Source organism: Leptosomus discolor, chromosome 16 (genome assembly GCF_034619465.1).
Source record: "Leptosomus discolor isolate bLepDis1 chromosome 16, bLepDis1.hap2, whole genome shotgun sequence".
Classification (NCBI taxonomy): Eukaryota; Metazoa; Chordata; class Aves; order Leptosomiformes; family Leptosomidae; genus Leptosomus; species Leptosomus discolor.
In genome coordinates this window covers 4,477,645-4,492,543 of record NC_141406.1, presented here as the reverse complement: position 1 = coordinate 4,492,543, position 14,899 = coordinate 4,477,645, and the positions used below count along the sequence as shown (strand labels likewise).

The 14,899-nt window shown below is 47.0% G+C and overlaps 1 protein-coding gene across 1 annotated transcript; it reads right to left on the bottom strand.

Annotated features, from left to right (window-relative positions):
- Nucleotides 1-265: 265 nt before the first annotated feature.
- On the bottom strand, nucleotides 266-1,689 carry COX6A1 (cytochrome c oxidase subunit 6A1). Its single transcript, XM_086474268.1, has 3 exons — nucleotides 1,587-1,689; nucleotides 1,097-1,236; nucleotides 266-535 (listed from the first exon to the last, which is right to left on the bottom strand). Exons 1-3 carry the CDS (start codon nucleotides 1,687-1,689, stop codon nucleotides 449-451), a joined length of 330 nt encoding a protein of 109 aa, XP_086330394.1. The 3' UTR covers nucleotides 266-448.
- Nucleotides 1,690-14,899: the final 13,210 nt, after the last annotated feature.

Here is a 14,899-nt window from a genome sequence, read left to right as displayed (position 1 = left end):
TTAGCCTGATACCTGTTCATCTGGCTGTGAGCTGTGGGTTTACAGTGACCAGTTAAACCAGACATGAAGAATATGAAATTGAGTAATGTCTGCTGAGTGCGTTCCTGTTGTTAGCGTGACCAGATACAGGAGTGGGTATTAACATTCAGGCAGTCAAACCCCTTTGCTCCTGCACTGTATCCTGTGGGAAGCCTCTATGTTTTACGCAAACACTGAACTAAAGAACTTCTAAGGATTCAGATTAACAAAAAGTCAAGATCCTAAATTCAAGTTCAGAGTTGTTTATTTAAAGGACCTCAACACAAGTACAGACAGAGGCCACTTCAGCCATTCAGCTTCATCACAGAAGGAATGTAGAGTTTCTTAAATGATGGTTCCCTAAATGATGGTTCCCACATAACATTCTGGTCCAAGGGGAAGAGCCAAAGTTCTGGCTGTGGTCAGGATCTTAGTTTTCATCTTCATAACCAGTTGGGAGAGCGTTAACATGGGGGTTGTGGAATAGAGTTTTGTTCCCATCACCCCAGGGGAAACGCTGTTGAAAGAAGAAAGAAAACAAGGCAGTGGCAGCTAACTGAACAATCTGCACAGCTTAGGAAACCAACAGCAATATGGACTCAAACAAGGGGCTGATGAATTTAGTAAGTTGGCAACTGTTCCCAAGCTGTAGGAAGCAAGAGTTGGAAAACAGTCTCCCATAACTGGGAGCCACCATCTCCAGATCTTCGCTCTTGCTTAAACATCAACTGTGCTATACTATGGGACCCCAGTTTTGAGAATTTGAGATCTCCTCTGTGAGGTTTTAGATCTGTACTAGTTTAAGGTTAAGTACAGCAGCTCTAGGACTGAAACGTTTTTCAGCAAGGCATGAGCAGGATTCCTTGGGGGTGGGAAGGCCCGTGAATACCACGGGTACTTCACCTGAGCTGTGAGAAACTTTTGCTGCCTCAGAGACAAAGCCACGAGTGAAGATCACGGCTACGTGCGCAGCGCCTCACATAGCAGGCAAGAAAGCAAGAGACGTTGTAGTAATCTCAGGTGAAGCTCTGAAATCACGGGGGGAAAGCAGGCCTTTAAACAGAGCAGGTGAACGTACCTTGGTCCTGATCCGGAGGTGAGCGTAAGGGACAAACTCGGGTCGCTCGTGCTCGTGCTGTGCCTTCAAGTAGCTGTTCAGCATGCAAACGCCAACGCCGGGCAGAGCCACAACGAAGGTCAAGAGCTTCCACAGGCGGGCTAGTAGGAAGCGTGACATGGATTAGAACGATAATCACCGTTTCCGTTGGCGTTAGGGACCTGAGAGCACGTTAACCGCAACGCGTACCCTAACGAGGATTACGCGCCGTGCCCCTCCCCAGAGCGCGGGTCGCCGGTTTTAGCAGGGAGGCGAGAGCTCCCCTCTCTTGCGGGGATCCCGGGCTCACGGTTCCAGCCACAGCTCTCCCGAGGAGGCTGCCGCCCCTCACCGGGGCCTGCTGAACGTCCCGCTTCCGCGGCGCAGCCCCGCAAAGGGCAGCGGCTGTCAAGGGCAGCGGTACGCCGGCCGCGAGCCCCGGCTACGCCCCCGCCCCCAAGAGCCCCGTTACCTCCGCCGCCTTCGTGGGCCGCGGCCGATATGCTCCGCCCCGGCAGGGAGCGCGGGGCGGCGGCGCCGAGCAGCAGCCGGGAGACCCTTCCGAGCGCCGCCATCCCCTCAGCGTCCGCGGCGCCCACCGGAACCGGAACCGATGGCGGCCGGCAGGGGACACGGCCGCTCCGCGCGCCGCCGCCCGCCTAGCCCAAGCATGCGCACTCCGCTCTCACCGCCAGCCTGACCTTGAGCGGCAGCGGGCTGAGGCCACCTCGTTGCGCATGCGTCCTCCCTGAGGGGCGGGGGAGGGAGGAACCGAGAGTGTCGTTAAAGGGAGGGGAATCGGCGCCATTTTGGTGCTGAGGGGCGGGGGTGGGGTATGGCGGCTTGAGGCCTGGGGAGGGTGACCTGTGAGCAGCCCCGGGGCTGTGGGCGCAGGCAGGGTGGGCGGGAATGTTCAGCGCGTCCCAGGCGTGAGGGGACCGAAGGGCTCGTTGAGCGGGGCTGCTCTAGAGCCGGGGCAGACAGGAGGGGAGCAGGAGTGAAGGAGCCCCACTGCCCTGGAGGGGACTGCAGAGGGGCACAGGGGCCGTCAGGCTGGGCACAGGGAAGGGAGCCTGCAGTGGGGTGGCTGTGGTGGCTGGCAGTGACTTGGGCTGGCTTCAGCTGCGTGTTGAAGCATGGTACTGGGTGGGAACCTGTGACTACACAGCTCTAGAGCAGGTGGAACTATACTGGTCTATGGCGTTGCGTACAGAGAAAGTTGGACAGGGACATCTCCAGTGTGGATGTCCATGAGCGAGTTTCAGAGGCTATGTTCAGTGTAGGTGGCCTAGGAGACAGGCCTCATCCTCTAGAATTCCATGGCAGTGAGGTGATTTCACAGCCGTATTTTAGTTTCTTCTCTGCAACAGCGGAGAAGGGCTGTTACATCTGATACTGTGGCTTTTTCACATTAGGGACCAGTCTCATCACTGGGATAGAAAAACATGTTCAATCATGACAGTAAAAAGTACATTAATGAAGCACAGTTTTGTAACCACTAATGTGTTTAATTATGTGGATTCTGGGACTATTCTGCTGAAATAATAACATCACTTGAATGAACACAAGAACTCCAGGAAAAAAAAAATCATCATTTATTTGCCAAATATCTAGATCCTATTTTATTCTAATTCTTTATTGGAGCCTGATGGTTGGCTGCTTGGCCTTTGGTAGAAGCCATGTAGACGGAGAGTACATTTTCAAACACTTAAAACCCTGCAGTAAAGTGAGAGGGCTCCTGTAGTGCATGTGGAGACTGAAACGGAGAGTGGGAAAGCAGAGGAACAGGGCTTTCAGGAAGAGGCAGAGGCTGGTCCGTGAGCGAATGATGATGAAGGAATTGCTTTTACCTCCTAAGAAGGTCTGTTGGTTCCTGGGAGGAGGAGGTTTGTCTGTCATGTGATGCAGACATCTGTGAAAGATGAAGAGGAGCTGGAGGAAAATACAAGAGCTCCATCCTGGTTTGGGATTATGTTATTGCACAGTGCAGCTCTGGCCAGGGGTGGTACAGGCTCACATTTCACCTTGGTCCATCCCATGGAACTGATCACTTTTCTGTTGACAAGACCGAAGCTGGTGGCATGGCTGCGTTGCTGTTACAGCATGGTTGTTAGATGGCAGGGACCTGTGTTTGTTGCTGCGATTTCTTTTCACTTTTTCACTTAAAGCAGGACTCATGTCCAAAGTTACTGCGTTGCATACAGGAATGGCGAGATGGCCGGGATCTTGGAAAGCTGTTGTGAAACATACCTTGGCATAAATATACTGCTCAGTTGTTTGTTTACTGTATCTTTGCTGTGTAAATTGGTAATAAGTGCTTTGGTTTCTTTGTTGTTCTCTTTATTTTTTTTAAATCACAATTACCTCTTCCAGTAATTTACTTTCATATTATTTCATTTAATAAATCATTTTAAGAATGGTCTTGCTTCCATACTGAAAGGAGAGGTTATTCCCTGGTGGCCTTGTGTGTACGTACAGAAGTGTTCTTCTGTCCTCATCGACATGAGGCGTTTTATACATACAGTACAGACCTGGAACCACTGCAGCCCACCGTGTGCACGCACATCTGCTTTGCTGAATGAGGTTGGGAACGTTATGTCATGAAGTTCTTGTTCACATTGGAGGTAGATTTTGCCTTTCTCCACCTGCTTCCAGTGGATTCAGGCTTATGAGATGTGCAATATCTGACTTTTTAAAAAGAATTCACATGTGACTTCTTTGGAATAGAAGAATTATTTTGTATAACGTTTAAGTGATGAAATCAAGATTAAGTTTGTATCCTGAAGCATAATGTTGTTTTTATAGCAGGAGCTACATAAAACTATTCTTGTTTGTAGCAAAAAACTGTAAGTAAGCAACAAACACTAATGTTTACAGAGGAGAGAAAACAAAAAAGCATTAGCAGAACAAGAAGCAAACTTCTGGCTAAGATGAGGAAAGAAGCGTAAAGCGGTATTCTCTGAAATGAAAAGCATGTGAGCTGTGCTGCTACAGTGGCCTCAAAAGACAAGGTGCAAGCGTTCAGCAGGAGGTGAAAGCAGCCAAGGTGTGCTGCTTCCCAGTTCTCCCTGACACCTCCACTCTTCTGACAGACTTGAAAATGCTCTTCAGAGAAGAAAATGCTTGCAGAGAGCAGCACATAGTAGTGGTGACTCTTGGTATAGCTGCCCCAGGTTAAAAGAAATTCCTTCTGAGCACTTCTTCCACCCATGGAGTTCCAGGGGGCTCACGGAGAGGAACTGAAAATGGGATTCAGGTCTGTCCTGAACCTGAGTATGGTAGCAGTTTCATTACAGTCTGAGTTATGTTGATTGAAAATGGAACTTTCTTAGGCTTTATCAGCCCAACAGCTGTGATTAATCTCCATATTAGGTGTGTCAAGAGCCTAATGGGTCTGATTCACCTCTTTAAATGTGGTGTAAATTCGGAGTGACTGGGAAGACACAAAAGATTCCATGTGAAAAACTGCTCCTTGAGATAAGACAGACAGCTGTTAGAAGAGTATTTTTAGAAATAGTGGAGAATGTTTTGATATAGTTGTAAAATATGTTCAATAGTGCAATATGTAATGGTTATTATCACTGTGGTGGTTGCACTCATCCTGATAGCCTGTGTTTTTACAAAGGTATGGGGAAAATATCAGTGAGGGAACAGTCAACTCTGCCACTGGCTCAGTAGCTCTGTCTGGGTTATTGACCTGTGGCGTGGGAACCCCCTCTTGCACTCACTGCTGTGTGCTACTGCCTTGCAGAAGGGGCTTAAAGTGAGTTTTTCCAAAACTGACCTGTTTGAGGGCCTATAGCTTGATGTAGGAACTAGCTTATCACCTTTAAAAATTTGGTCCTGAATCCAATATTTTGAGGAAGTTTCAACACGTACATTTTGCCAAAAAAGCCAGAATCCTGGGAGCTTTCTGAGTGCAGAAATGCTGCAAAATTAGCTCTGAAAAAGGAAAAGGATTAAAGAAGTGCCGGTAGCCAGTCACTTTGAGAAAGCTGTTTTCAGTGTGGTGGTAGGACAGGTGGAGGTCAGGCCAGAACTCTTGTAATGCGACTTGGCTGCCCAGTGACTGTCTCGTGTTGGGTGTGGAACAGTGATGTGCAGCACCTGATTGAACACTGGATCCTATTGCTGGTTCAGTTCAGCAAAATTTGAAGGATTGCAGCTGGTGTTTGGGGGGGTGGAGCTGACTCGCTAAGCTGAAAAATACTGTTTGTAGCACAAAAGAATGCTTGGGTTTATATGTACTGAGCACAGCAATGCTTGTGGAGGCAGGCAGCTTTAGCTGTTGGGTAATGGCCCTAAAAGTTACTGAGTTTTGAGATAAGGAGGTTCCACTGTAATTCAGAATCAAAGGCTGCTTTCCAAAGACTCATCTTTCGCCTCTCTCATTTCTCCTCACTGCAGTGGTGGCTAGTGGAGAGAAGAGGGCACGGATAACAGCATGAATCACCGATGAGACGCGATTTATAAAAGCCTTGGATACCGTCAGCCGGGGCCGAAGGCTCTCGGAGCAATGCCGGACTGGCCCGCCTGGTGGCAAACTGCTTTCACTGGAGGCGCCTCTCCGTTTAGGAGGTTTGGGAACAACAAATGTGCTCACTGGGATTTCAGACTGTAATCTCATCGCTGTGCATTTTCAAGTTTCCAGGGGCCTGCTCATCCCTCTCGAATACTAATGTTTCCTCCGCCAGATACTGTCTTCACAAACGTGGAGTCCGTGCTGCAGAGACAGCGCCTGTGTCTCAAACTTCACAGAGTTTCTGGGGGGTTCTTCATCTTTTCCCTGTAGTCCTGGAACTGCAGAAATCAATATTCTGCCATCTGTAAATCCTTTGTTCCCCTTTTCACCAGGGCTTTATCAGCTTTGTAAGTGAGGGAGGGAGGGGGGAAGAGGGCGTTGAGAAAGCCATTGTCCCTTCTCTCGGGAATGATCTGGAAGTACTATGCAAATCTTCATTTGAAGACCCTGGGAACTGAGGGAGGGCTTTAGCTGCGAGCTCAGTAGGAGGGGAGCTCTGCATCCCTGCTCGCACACTCCTGCCTAGTGCAAGGAGCTGGGAAGAGGTTTTTTTGAACTGGCAGAAGAGCCGTTTTGTGCTTTGTGCACTTCTGTGAGGCTTTGCGCTCCTTCTGTCTCCTGCTTTGTGTCTTTCTCTGCTGCTCCTTCTAAACGTTTGCATAAGAATTGGGTAGGGGTGAGATCCAAGAGCTGCAACTAGCAGTGATGAAGTCAAAACGGTGCAGGGTGCAGCACCCCTCCTGCCTCACCCTGGAGCCTCCCACCGAGCAGCGGTGCAGCTCCAGCAGTGCTAGCGCACGTACAGCCCGTCTGCTGGCACTGGCACAGAGCACGGCTGCAGTTTCAGTAACCAACTGATTCAGCTGGTCAGGAGTAGTGGAGTAAAATAGTTTGCAGTTCTCAAATTATCACGTTGTAGCCAGGTCTTAAAAAGCCTCCTCTTACAGGGGCAAGACTCGCACAGCAGTACCTGCTTTATGAAACCCTGCAGTCTGCCCTGGCTTGGCTCAGAGCTCTGTCACCTGTTTTCTATTAGGGCAGGGTCACACTAACTGCCAGTTTCCTGGAAGCTGTGTAGGGTCCTTCTTGGGCCTCATGGAAGGGGAAATGCCCTGACTGCATAGACACATGGCTGAACAGGACAGCAGAGGAGGGAGAGTACAGATTCGCATCTAGGTATTTCTGTGTTTATAAGCTACTGTAAAGGCAGTCATAGTCTTTTTGATTTTCTGACCTTAATTTTCATGGCATCAGTCCCATTATTTATTTTTCAAACATTGAGGTGTTTTGTGATCCAATAAAATAAAAAATTACTCTCAGACAGTGGCAGCTCTGGAAAATGCAATGCTGTTCTCTCTCCTGGGCAGCTGAGAAGATGCAGCGTTTTAAAAACATCTCACCTTCTGTCAAAGCCGTGGGATCATGTGCCATGAGACCTACTCTATTACCTCCTACGTTATATCCAAAGCAACGTAAAACACTAGTGTTTTGTTCTGCAAGTACTTTACTGCTTTGTAGAGGGAAAGTGCATCACAAGCATACTCTCATATGCACAATTGGGTCTAAATCTGCTCTCGTTTTTTTCATGTGTAACTCTAGAGTGACTCAGCTGACTTGGGTGAATGTCCCCTGAAACCATGCTGGCTGGAAACTGGCCTGGACATGCCCTCTGGCTCCTGTAAGTGCTCCCACTACCTGTGCACAATCCATGTAGCTGCTTTCCTGAGTACACTTGTTTGCATGCGGGCTGGTGTATGAATGCACATTCTTCTCACCCACTCTTCACATATGCATGCAAACACACACGCATTCTCGAGTGCACACATCCATTCCCTTTCTCTCATACACATTTGCGCACATACACAGACCTTTTTGAAAGCTTCTGTTTTCAGAAAGGTTTTATTTATAGGTCCTGCCTGGTTGTGAATGTGAAAGGGAGAAAGCCCCTCAGAGGGTTCCTTTCATGTGTAAATCAGCCTAGGCTGAGAGCATTGGGGTCACTGAGAGGAGGATTTCACTCTTAATTACTCAGAGAGAAAGCAGGCAGGGGACTTTCTCAAACTAATAGGGTTGTTCTCTGCTGGGGAAAGCAGCTTGAGGTGCCCAAGTTTCTCTTGCATCAGACTTCGGGCTCTGATTCACAGGCCTCCTCTGCCAGTAGCAAGAGCTGGTGTCTATGTGGTACTTGGAACAAACAGTTCAGCTTCCAAACCGGCTTACTTATTAAAGATGGTTATGTTCATTTTGATAATTGGGTGTCCTTTGGAGACCAGTGGAAGAACTGACCTAGTTTGCTTTATTTTTATGCAACTTTTATTGAAAAATTATGTTAGTCTGTGCTGCATATATCTGTGACTCCATCTGAGGACCTCAGTATTCTTCTAGACCTGAAAGCTCCCACCTCTCTGCCAAGTAGAAAAATGTTATTGTCTAGAGATTAGTCCAGTAAGCAGGGCTCTGAACTTGGACTTAAAACCAGCACTGAATTCCCAGTTCAGCCACCAAATGCCTTTGTGACCTTCGCTGTGAAACGGCGTAATCTCTCTAGAATGGGGCTGTTAAGAACAAAAGTCAATATGGATTGTGATACTCCTGGTAATAAGGCTGCGAATGCCAAGGGAAATGTGGGTGATGAGTGTGTCTGAAGAGATGTGTCCTTCTCCCGGAATGTGGTGCAAGCACGGGGATTCTCCTGCTGAAGTAGCATTGTCACCTTTCATCCATCGACACAAAACTGAGTCTGGAAATCTGCTGCAGAGACGGGAACACCCCAGTCACAAGCCACTGTGCTCTCTACAGGAACTGCAGGGCCTGCTTGTACAACCACATAGTAACACGAAGTGCAGCTGTCAGTAGTTGCAGGGAAGAGATTTGTGTTGTCAAGTGCACAAGCACACACAAGCAAGTATTTATTTTTTTTTTAATTTCAGTTGACTCAGTTAAATTTACATCCTCTCATCTGTACACCCTTTTCATATGGCCTCCCCATTTCTCGATAGGTAATAAGTGCTTTGAGGGCTGAAAATTCTGAACCTGTGCACAAACAGCCCACCGGGAACCCTGATACAGGATCTTGAAGCTGTGTTAGTTCAGCTTGTCTGGGAAGACAGGTTTTAGTCCGGGAGCACCTGTTTGAGGAGGCTTGCAGTAGCGGTGGGGGCCATCGGCAGATGAGGTCAGCAGTCTGAAGTGTCTGCAGAGGTCAGAGAGAAATGACTGGGTCATTTCTTTTGCAAATGAAGAGCTGCAGCCTGGAGCAGCCTTAGCAGAGCCCAGCATGTGGGTCCAGGCTGTTCCTTTTATAAGCTGATGGAAATGGGGCCCAAAAGGACTTCCCTGATGGAGTTCTGTTAGGCCTTTGTTATCGTTGCCTCCTGCAGCATGCACTGGGCATAGAATATGGGTTGGGGGTTATCCTGGCTACCGGCACAGTCAAGAGGATGAAGGCTTTATGGCTGCATAGAAAACCTAAGGCTGCAGGGTATCCTGATTGCCCTTCCACAAGGAAAACCTTGTTTTAAGATGTAAAACACATGTTTCTTCCTGCTTTAGTGTTCTTTTTTACCCAACCTACACTAAAATGAGTAAATCCAAGGGCTGCTTTAAAATAATGCACATAACTGAGTAACAGGGATGAAAAAGCCTGGATTCTATTCTTCATTCTGGTGGTAAATTGTCAGTTACTTTGACAAAGCCCTCTGCATGCCTTATGCCTCACGCTTCACTTTTTTCTTTAAAACACTGAAGAATAGTAGTGTATTCGTTTTTCTAAAACATTTTGAGGATTTGGGGTACAGAGTGCTTTATATATGCAAAATGTTGCTGTTAGTAGCACCATCCATCAATGAAATCTTTTTGTCTACTTTTTGCACAATGATGTTACTTTCTCTGAATTGTTGATTTAGAATTAATTTTCTGTTGTATAAACAGTGTCAGTTCTGTCTTGCCATTTGCGCTTTTGCTTCTTTGCAGACCACCAGGGAACTTCTTTTGCTGTGACATTGTAATGGGAGGTGGAGACACCTCGAGGAGAAGGTCGAAACAGACAACAGCAATTACAGTCAATAACATCTATGGCTTGAGAAAATCTTGCCTTAATTACAGGTTTGTGTGTGATCTGTGCATGCCATCTTTCCTGTGTACAGGTATTTAAGATAAGGCAGGACATGGAAATAACTGTTTTCCTTCTAAGAGCTCTAGGAACACCTTCTTATTACTGTCTTTTCACAGCCTCAGACTGTGAAAAGGGTGGGGCAGGGTGGGAGTTTTAAGGGGAAGGCAGCTAAGGTTGGAGTAACTGTGCTGAGGGTTTGTTTTTCCTCACTGCTGTGGTGTTATAGCTGTGACAAGCAGCTAGAAGTTAGAACAGTCCTGGGACTGCCAGAACTTGCACTAAAGAGCAACCTAATTAACTTAGGTTTAGGTTTTATTTTTCAACCTCTGCTATATGTGAAGGATTGTTTTTTATGGCTTTTATCTCCATTTTCCTTTAGAAACCTCAGGAAGACTGTCCACCCTTCAAATCTGTTTTGATGTGTTTTAAATGCATGATATGAAGCATGGCCGCTCTCAGTAGGTTGCAGAAAGAGGACATAAAATCATAACATGTCTTCAGAGGGGTAAGCATGTCCTTTATTTCCTAGAAACATCAGCCAGGTTTACACCACTTTGTGTAAGAGCTGCAAGAGAAGATGAATGTTTCTGAGGGCTTGGGGACAGTTTCTTGTTTGGGGTAAGGCTGAGGTTAGCCATGGAGCCTGTGTCCAGGCAGTAATTTGACAGCAGACATGGGCACACAGTAATGCAGTCTCTGAAAATCACAGAAGCCTGCTGAGTTATTGTGAGCCTGGAGGAGATTTTCTGTTTGTGGGCACATGGGTCTGCCTGCCTCGCATTGTGCAGACATAACTGAGACATAAAGGAGGCTGGCAAATTGCAGAACACTGATGGAAGGGGGGACAGGGGGCACAAGAAGAAAAGTTAAGAGTTAGTAGACAAAAGGCTCGAGCCTAGTTGTGAATTCCTAGCAGGTACTTGGTCTTTAAATGAAAGCATTTGTCAGGTAACATAGTGATTTAATGTGGGAATTAGACAGCTATCTGCAAAGGTTTTTGCATCCTGTTTGCAGTATGATTACAGGAGATGTTAACAGAGAATGCAGTTTTACTTTCTGCCAAGGTGTGTATTTGTTCCCGTTCCTAAACTATATAGGGCAGGCAGTATAGATGACATCATACAAAGTGAAACACAGATGACACTATGGGGTATGCGTGTATCGTGTCCTCACAGATTATGACTGTAAACAAGGCATGTAACTTGCTTTCCTTCCGCTAGTATCCGACCATATCGTGAGCATCATGCTTGGATTATCCAGGGCCTTTGTGGCAGCCGCCCTTTGCTGCCCCTGGCTGAGGGTCTGTATCCCTTGTCCCACAGACCCACTCCTGTTTTACCTGGGCAATGCACCCTACTCAGCATCTCCGTTACAAGCAGCACCTTTCCTGGACCCTACATTATCTCCTGCCACTGCACCGGGACCTCAGTGGAGCGATGTAGTTGCTTGGCTGTACTCAGCAGTGGCTATGATCAGACTGCACGTCCGTGCCGTCCCCATCACCAAACCAGTGGAATGGATGCATTCCACAGGGCACAGCCAGCAGCTCCTCTCTGGGCAGTGTGTGTCCCTTTTGTGCCTGTCAGGACTCTACTGGGGAACGTAACCGTCTCTGCATGGCACTTTCCCCAGTATCCTACCACAGCTCCAGCTGATGCACAGGGTTGTAGTATTTTGAGATCGGTCCCTCATTTAAAAATAATTGGTTTTTATACTTTCAAAAGCCTCTTCTTGAGCCTTGAACCATTCCTATGCTGGAGCCTTGTGAATTGATTGCCAAGGACTCACAAGTTGCTGATAGATGCTTGCAGAAACTAGCTACATGGTTGGCCATTCCTGTAAATCGTTGGACTCTTCATAAATTTCATTCTGGGCTTTTCCTTAAAAGCCCTCTCCCAAACTGGACACAAGACAATGGACACCAGCAGGCACAGCTCCCAGTGACTAGGATATTGTCAGATATCCAAAAGCCTGGTGGGAGGAGCAGACATTAGGTCTGAATTCATCCTGGCAGGGAGATTCGGCTGAGAGAGGAGGAAAAGAAGGTCAGAGGCAGCTCCAAGGAAACGGCTTTCGTTTAAAATGTTTCATTAGCGTTTTCACACTGGAAATACAAAGTACGGGAATACAATTGCTTGGCAGAGGAACCACTTCTAGTAACAGTCCTGTATACATTCAGTACTCTATACAGAAGGAGACAAAATATATCTCTGGCCATCTTGGCAACAGGTCCCTCTCGTAAACGTGACTTTTTTCCAAAATAGCTTGCATAATCTGGAGATTTTTTATTTATCAATATTGATAAAAGATTATCTTTTTCCAGGAGACCATTGCTCTCTGCTGTAGCCACGCAGCCTTGGCAGGGCAGACTAGCTTTATCTAAGCAGTGTATCAGTGTCAGTCCAGCTAGGAACACTATTGGGATGCTCACCTCCCATTGTTTCACTTCCCCTCTGTGCCTGTCTTTGATTTTTCCAGTTGTAACTCAGTAAGATAATCATTCTCACCCTTTTCCAAAGGGTTAAGTCTTCCCCCTGTTGATTTGACAAAGCTCCTTTTTTGAAGCTAGTTCTCACCTACCACTTGAGCTTTGTGGCCTCAGGATGTCTTACCTGCTCATGCAGGCAGGGTTGGGAGTTTGGACTGGCTCACCTGCAAGGTCTGGCCAATGCAGGGTTATGGCAAATGTCACAGTGAGGAGGCAGGAAATGGGGAGCCAGTATGTCTTGTTTGCTTTCTTCTTTTGGGACATAGCCTTATCAAAGAACTGAGCTGTGGAAACATTACAGAGGAGTATGTGGTGTGGATGGATTTTTTATGGGAAGCCAGGATTAGTTTACACTTGTTTTTTTTTTTTTTCTGTTTTATAGGTGAAAAACTTGGAGGGGCTTTGTCATTCTATTCCAGTGGCAGTTTTAAATTTACTCTGGCTTAGAAAGAAGCGTTTCCCAACAGACTGGCAAAACAAAAGCACGTGTGCAGTGCCCTGCAAAGGTTATTTCTGACTAGACCCTGAAAGAGCTGAAGCTGAGATTGTCAGTCTTTCACACTGCCAATCCCTGTGGCATGTTTGTACCCAGGTTCCTTTGTCAGCACTTCAAATAATTTTGATGTTCTTCGCTGTGCTGGGCAGTGTGTTGACAGGGCTCTGGGTGCACCAGCTGACTCTGGAAGCTCTTCCCCCTGTCCGACAGGTTTGGCTGCCTGTCTTCAAGGTCTGCCCTGATACTGTGCAGTGTAACCTGGGATCAGAGTGCTGTGAAAAGAGCTGTGTGCCAAATTGCTGAGAGAAGTCTGCTGAGGCCTCCCCGCTTCCCTTGGGAGCTGCTGCACAGAGCTGCCCTTGTCCTCAGTCCTCGTCTGGGGTAGGCTCTAGGGGTGTCTGTGCTTGGCTGTGGACTTTGCTGATCCTGACCCTGACTTGACTGCCTGGCTTGGCCTCAGACCTGGCTCATCCCTATGGGCTTGTCTGATGGTCACTGGGCTCCTGGCTAAACGTGGTTACTGTCACCGGACCTGCTCCACTCTCCTTGCTTGGTCGCTGTGGCACTGTGCCCCTTTACGCTGAGGTCCTGTCCCTGCCGGCCTCGCTGTCAGCCCAGGCTTGCCTTCACTCCTTGTGCTGCTCAAGCCTCTCTGCAGCCGCTGCACTGCACAGCTCCTGGCATTGACCTTGTAGACACAGCATCTCCGTCGGTCTGAGAAGCCAGAGAGTAAATGGGCACCAATACGAGAGACATCGTGGCATCATGCTGATTTATCGCTACGACAAATAAGAAAGATGTGACATTAGCTTTGCCTCCCCTCGTTTCCAACTTCCTGAAAAGACAAACCGAAATCGGATCTATTGGCAAGAGCTCGGACCGCCAAGAAAACAGCCGGCAGGAGGAGCTCTCTAGACATTTCGCTGGATCATTTTCAGACAGTCATAGCTGCATGTTTCAAGGGCATCACTTTAGATCTACTTTCTTGGGACTTTGCAGACGAACCACCAGCAGCAGAAGACAGAGGCAACTTCGTGGTATGGCAACGAGCAACTCCAGTCATTTATTTTAATTTTTTTTTGAGAGTTCTCGGGTTCCTTCTACCACCATGATGCCTTTCTTTGTCATTGTTTCAGAAACGTAAGGTGTTCATGTTGGGGATTCTTTTTGGTCCTTGGAAGGGGCCAAGCATTTTCTCTTCCAAGAAAGCTAGTGTAAGATTTTATGGACAGCATCCTAACAACAGAGTAAAGAATTCCAAAGTAATCCTTGTCTTTACATAGAAAGATATCCTCCCAGATTCCTCATGACCTCCAAGGGGACCTGTAAGCAAAGAGCTCCAAAATATATCCGTATCACTCTGAATATTGGCCTGACAAAGGTATTCAAATAGTTCTGCCTCCTTGTATACAGTTCATCATCTTCTGTGAGAAGCAGGTATGGAGGACAGTAGTCACACTTCTGCACAGCACTGCGTTCTCATTAGGTGCAAAGTATCACCCAGCTTCTGAAGGCCAGTCCTGCAGCCCTAAATTGCGTGGGCTCCGTGGCTGTGCCCCTGCACTGCCTTTAAAAAAAATTAAAAAAAAAAAAAAGTGTTTTTTTTAACTGATGAATTCTTTACTTTTCTAAGTCTGGCCCTCATTTAGTTATCTGAATGGGAACTAGGTGCATTGAGGTCTTGATTGTTACTGTAATAATTATTTTGATTCTGAATGTGCCAGAAACTATTCTAATGCATATCAGTGTAAATTAAGTCAATAGAGATTCTTCAAATTTATCCTGGTGTTCAAGAGAATGGAATTCATGCACTTCAATTTACAGCTTATTAAGTGATCAGAATTAATGAACTCACAACAACCTTTTCTGTTCTTGTTTACATGTTTTCTTCCTATTCACTCATAATGTACATGATTTAGAAAAAGCAGAGAGTTGAAAAGGCAGTGTGTGGGTCAGATATGTCCCATGGAGCACAGCATTGTGCTTCAGGCTTTAATCATATTTGCAAAGCTGCTGTGTAGAAATGGCACCTTCTGACTCAGCGGATGCACAGAAACCCACCTCGATTTTCAGAACTCTCTCTGCATTCTGAAAGCTAGAAAAGTATTTGTACTGAGGAACAGGGAAAGTGTTCTTCAGAGTCACTGGAGTTTAATAGATGCAGA

Bases quoted from the DNA above. Each gene is read 5' to 3' on its own strand.
- COX6A1 (XM_086474268.1), bottom strand. From the start codon at position 1,689: ATGGCGGCGCTCGGAAGGGTCTCCCGGCTGCTGCTCGGCGCCGCCGCC. The intron at 1,237-1,586 runs GTAACGGGGCTC...GCTTCCTACTAG, and splicing joins GGCCCACGAAGGCGGCGGAG to CCCGCCTGTGGAAGCTCTTG. The intron at 536-1,096 runs GTACGTTCACCT...TTCTTTCAACAG, and splicing joins ACCTCCGGATCAGGACCAAG to CGTTTCCCCTGGGGTGATGG.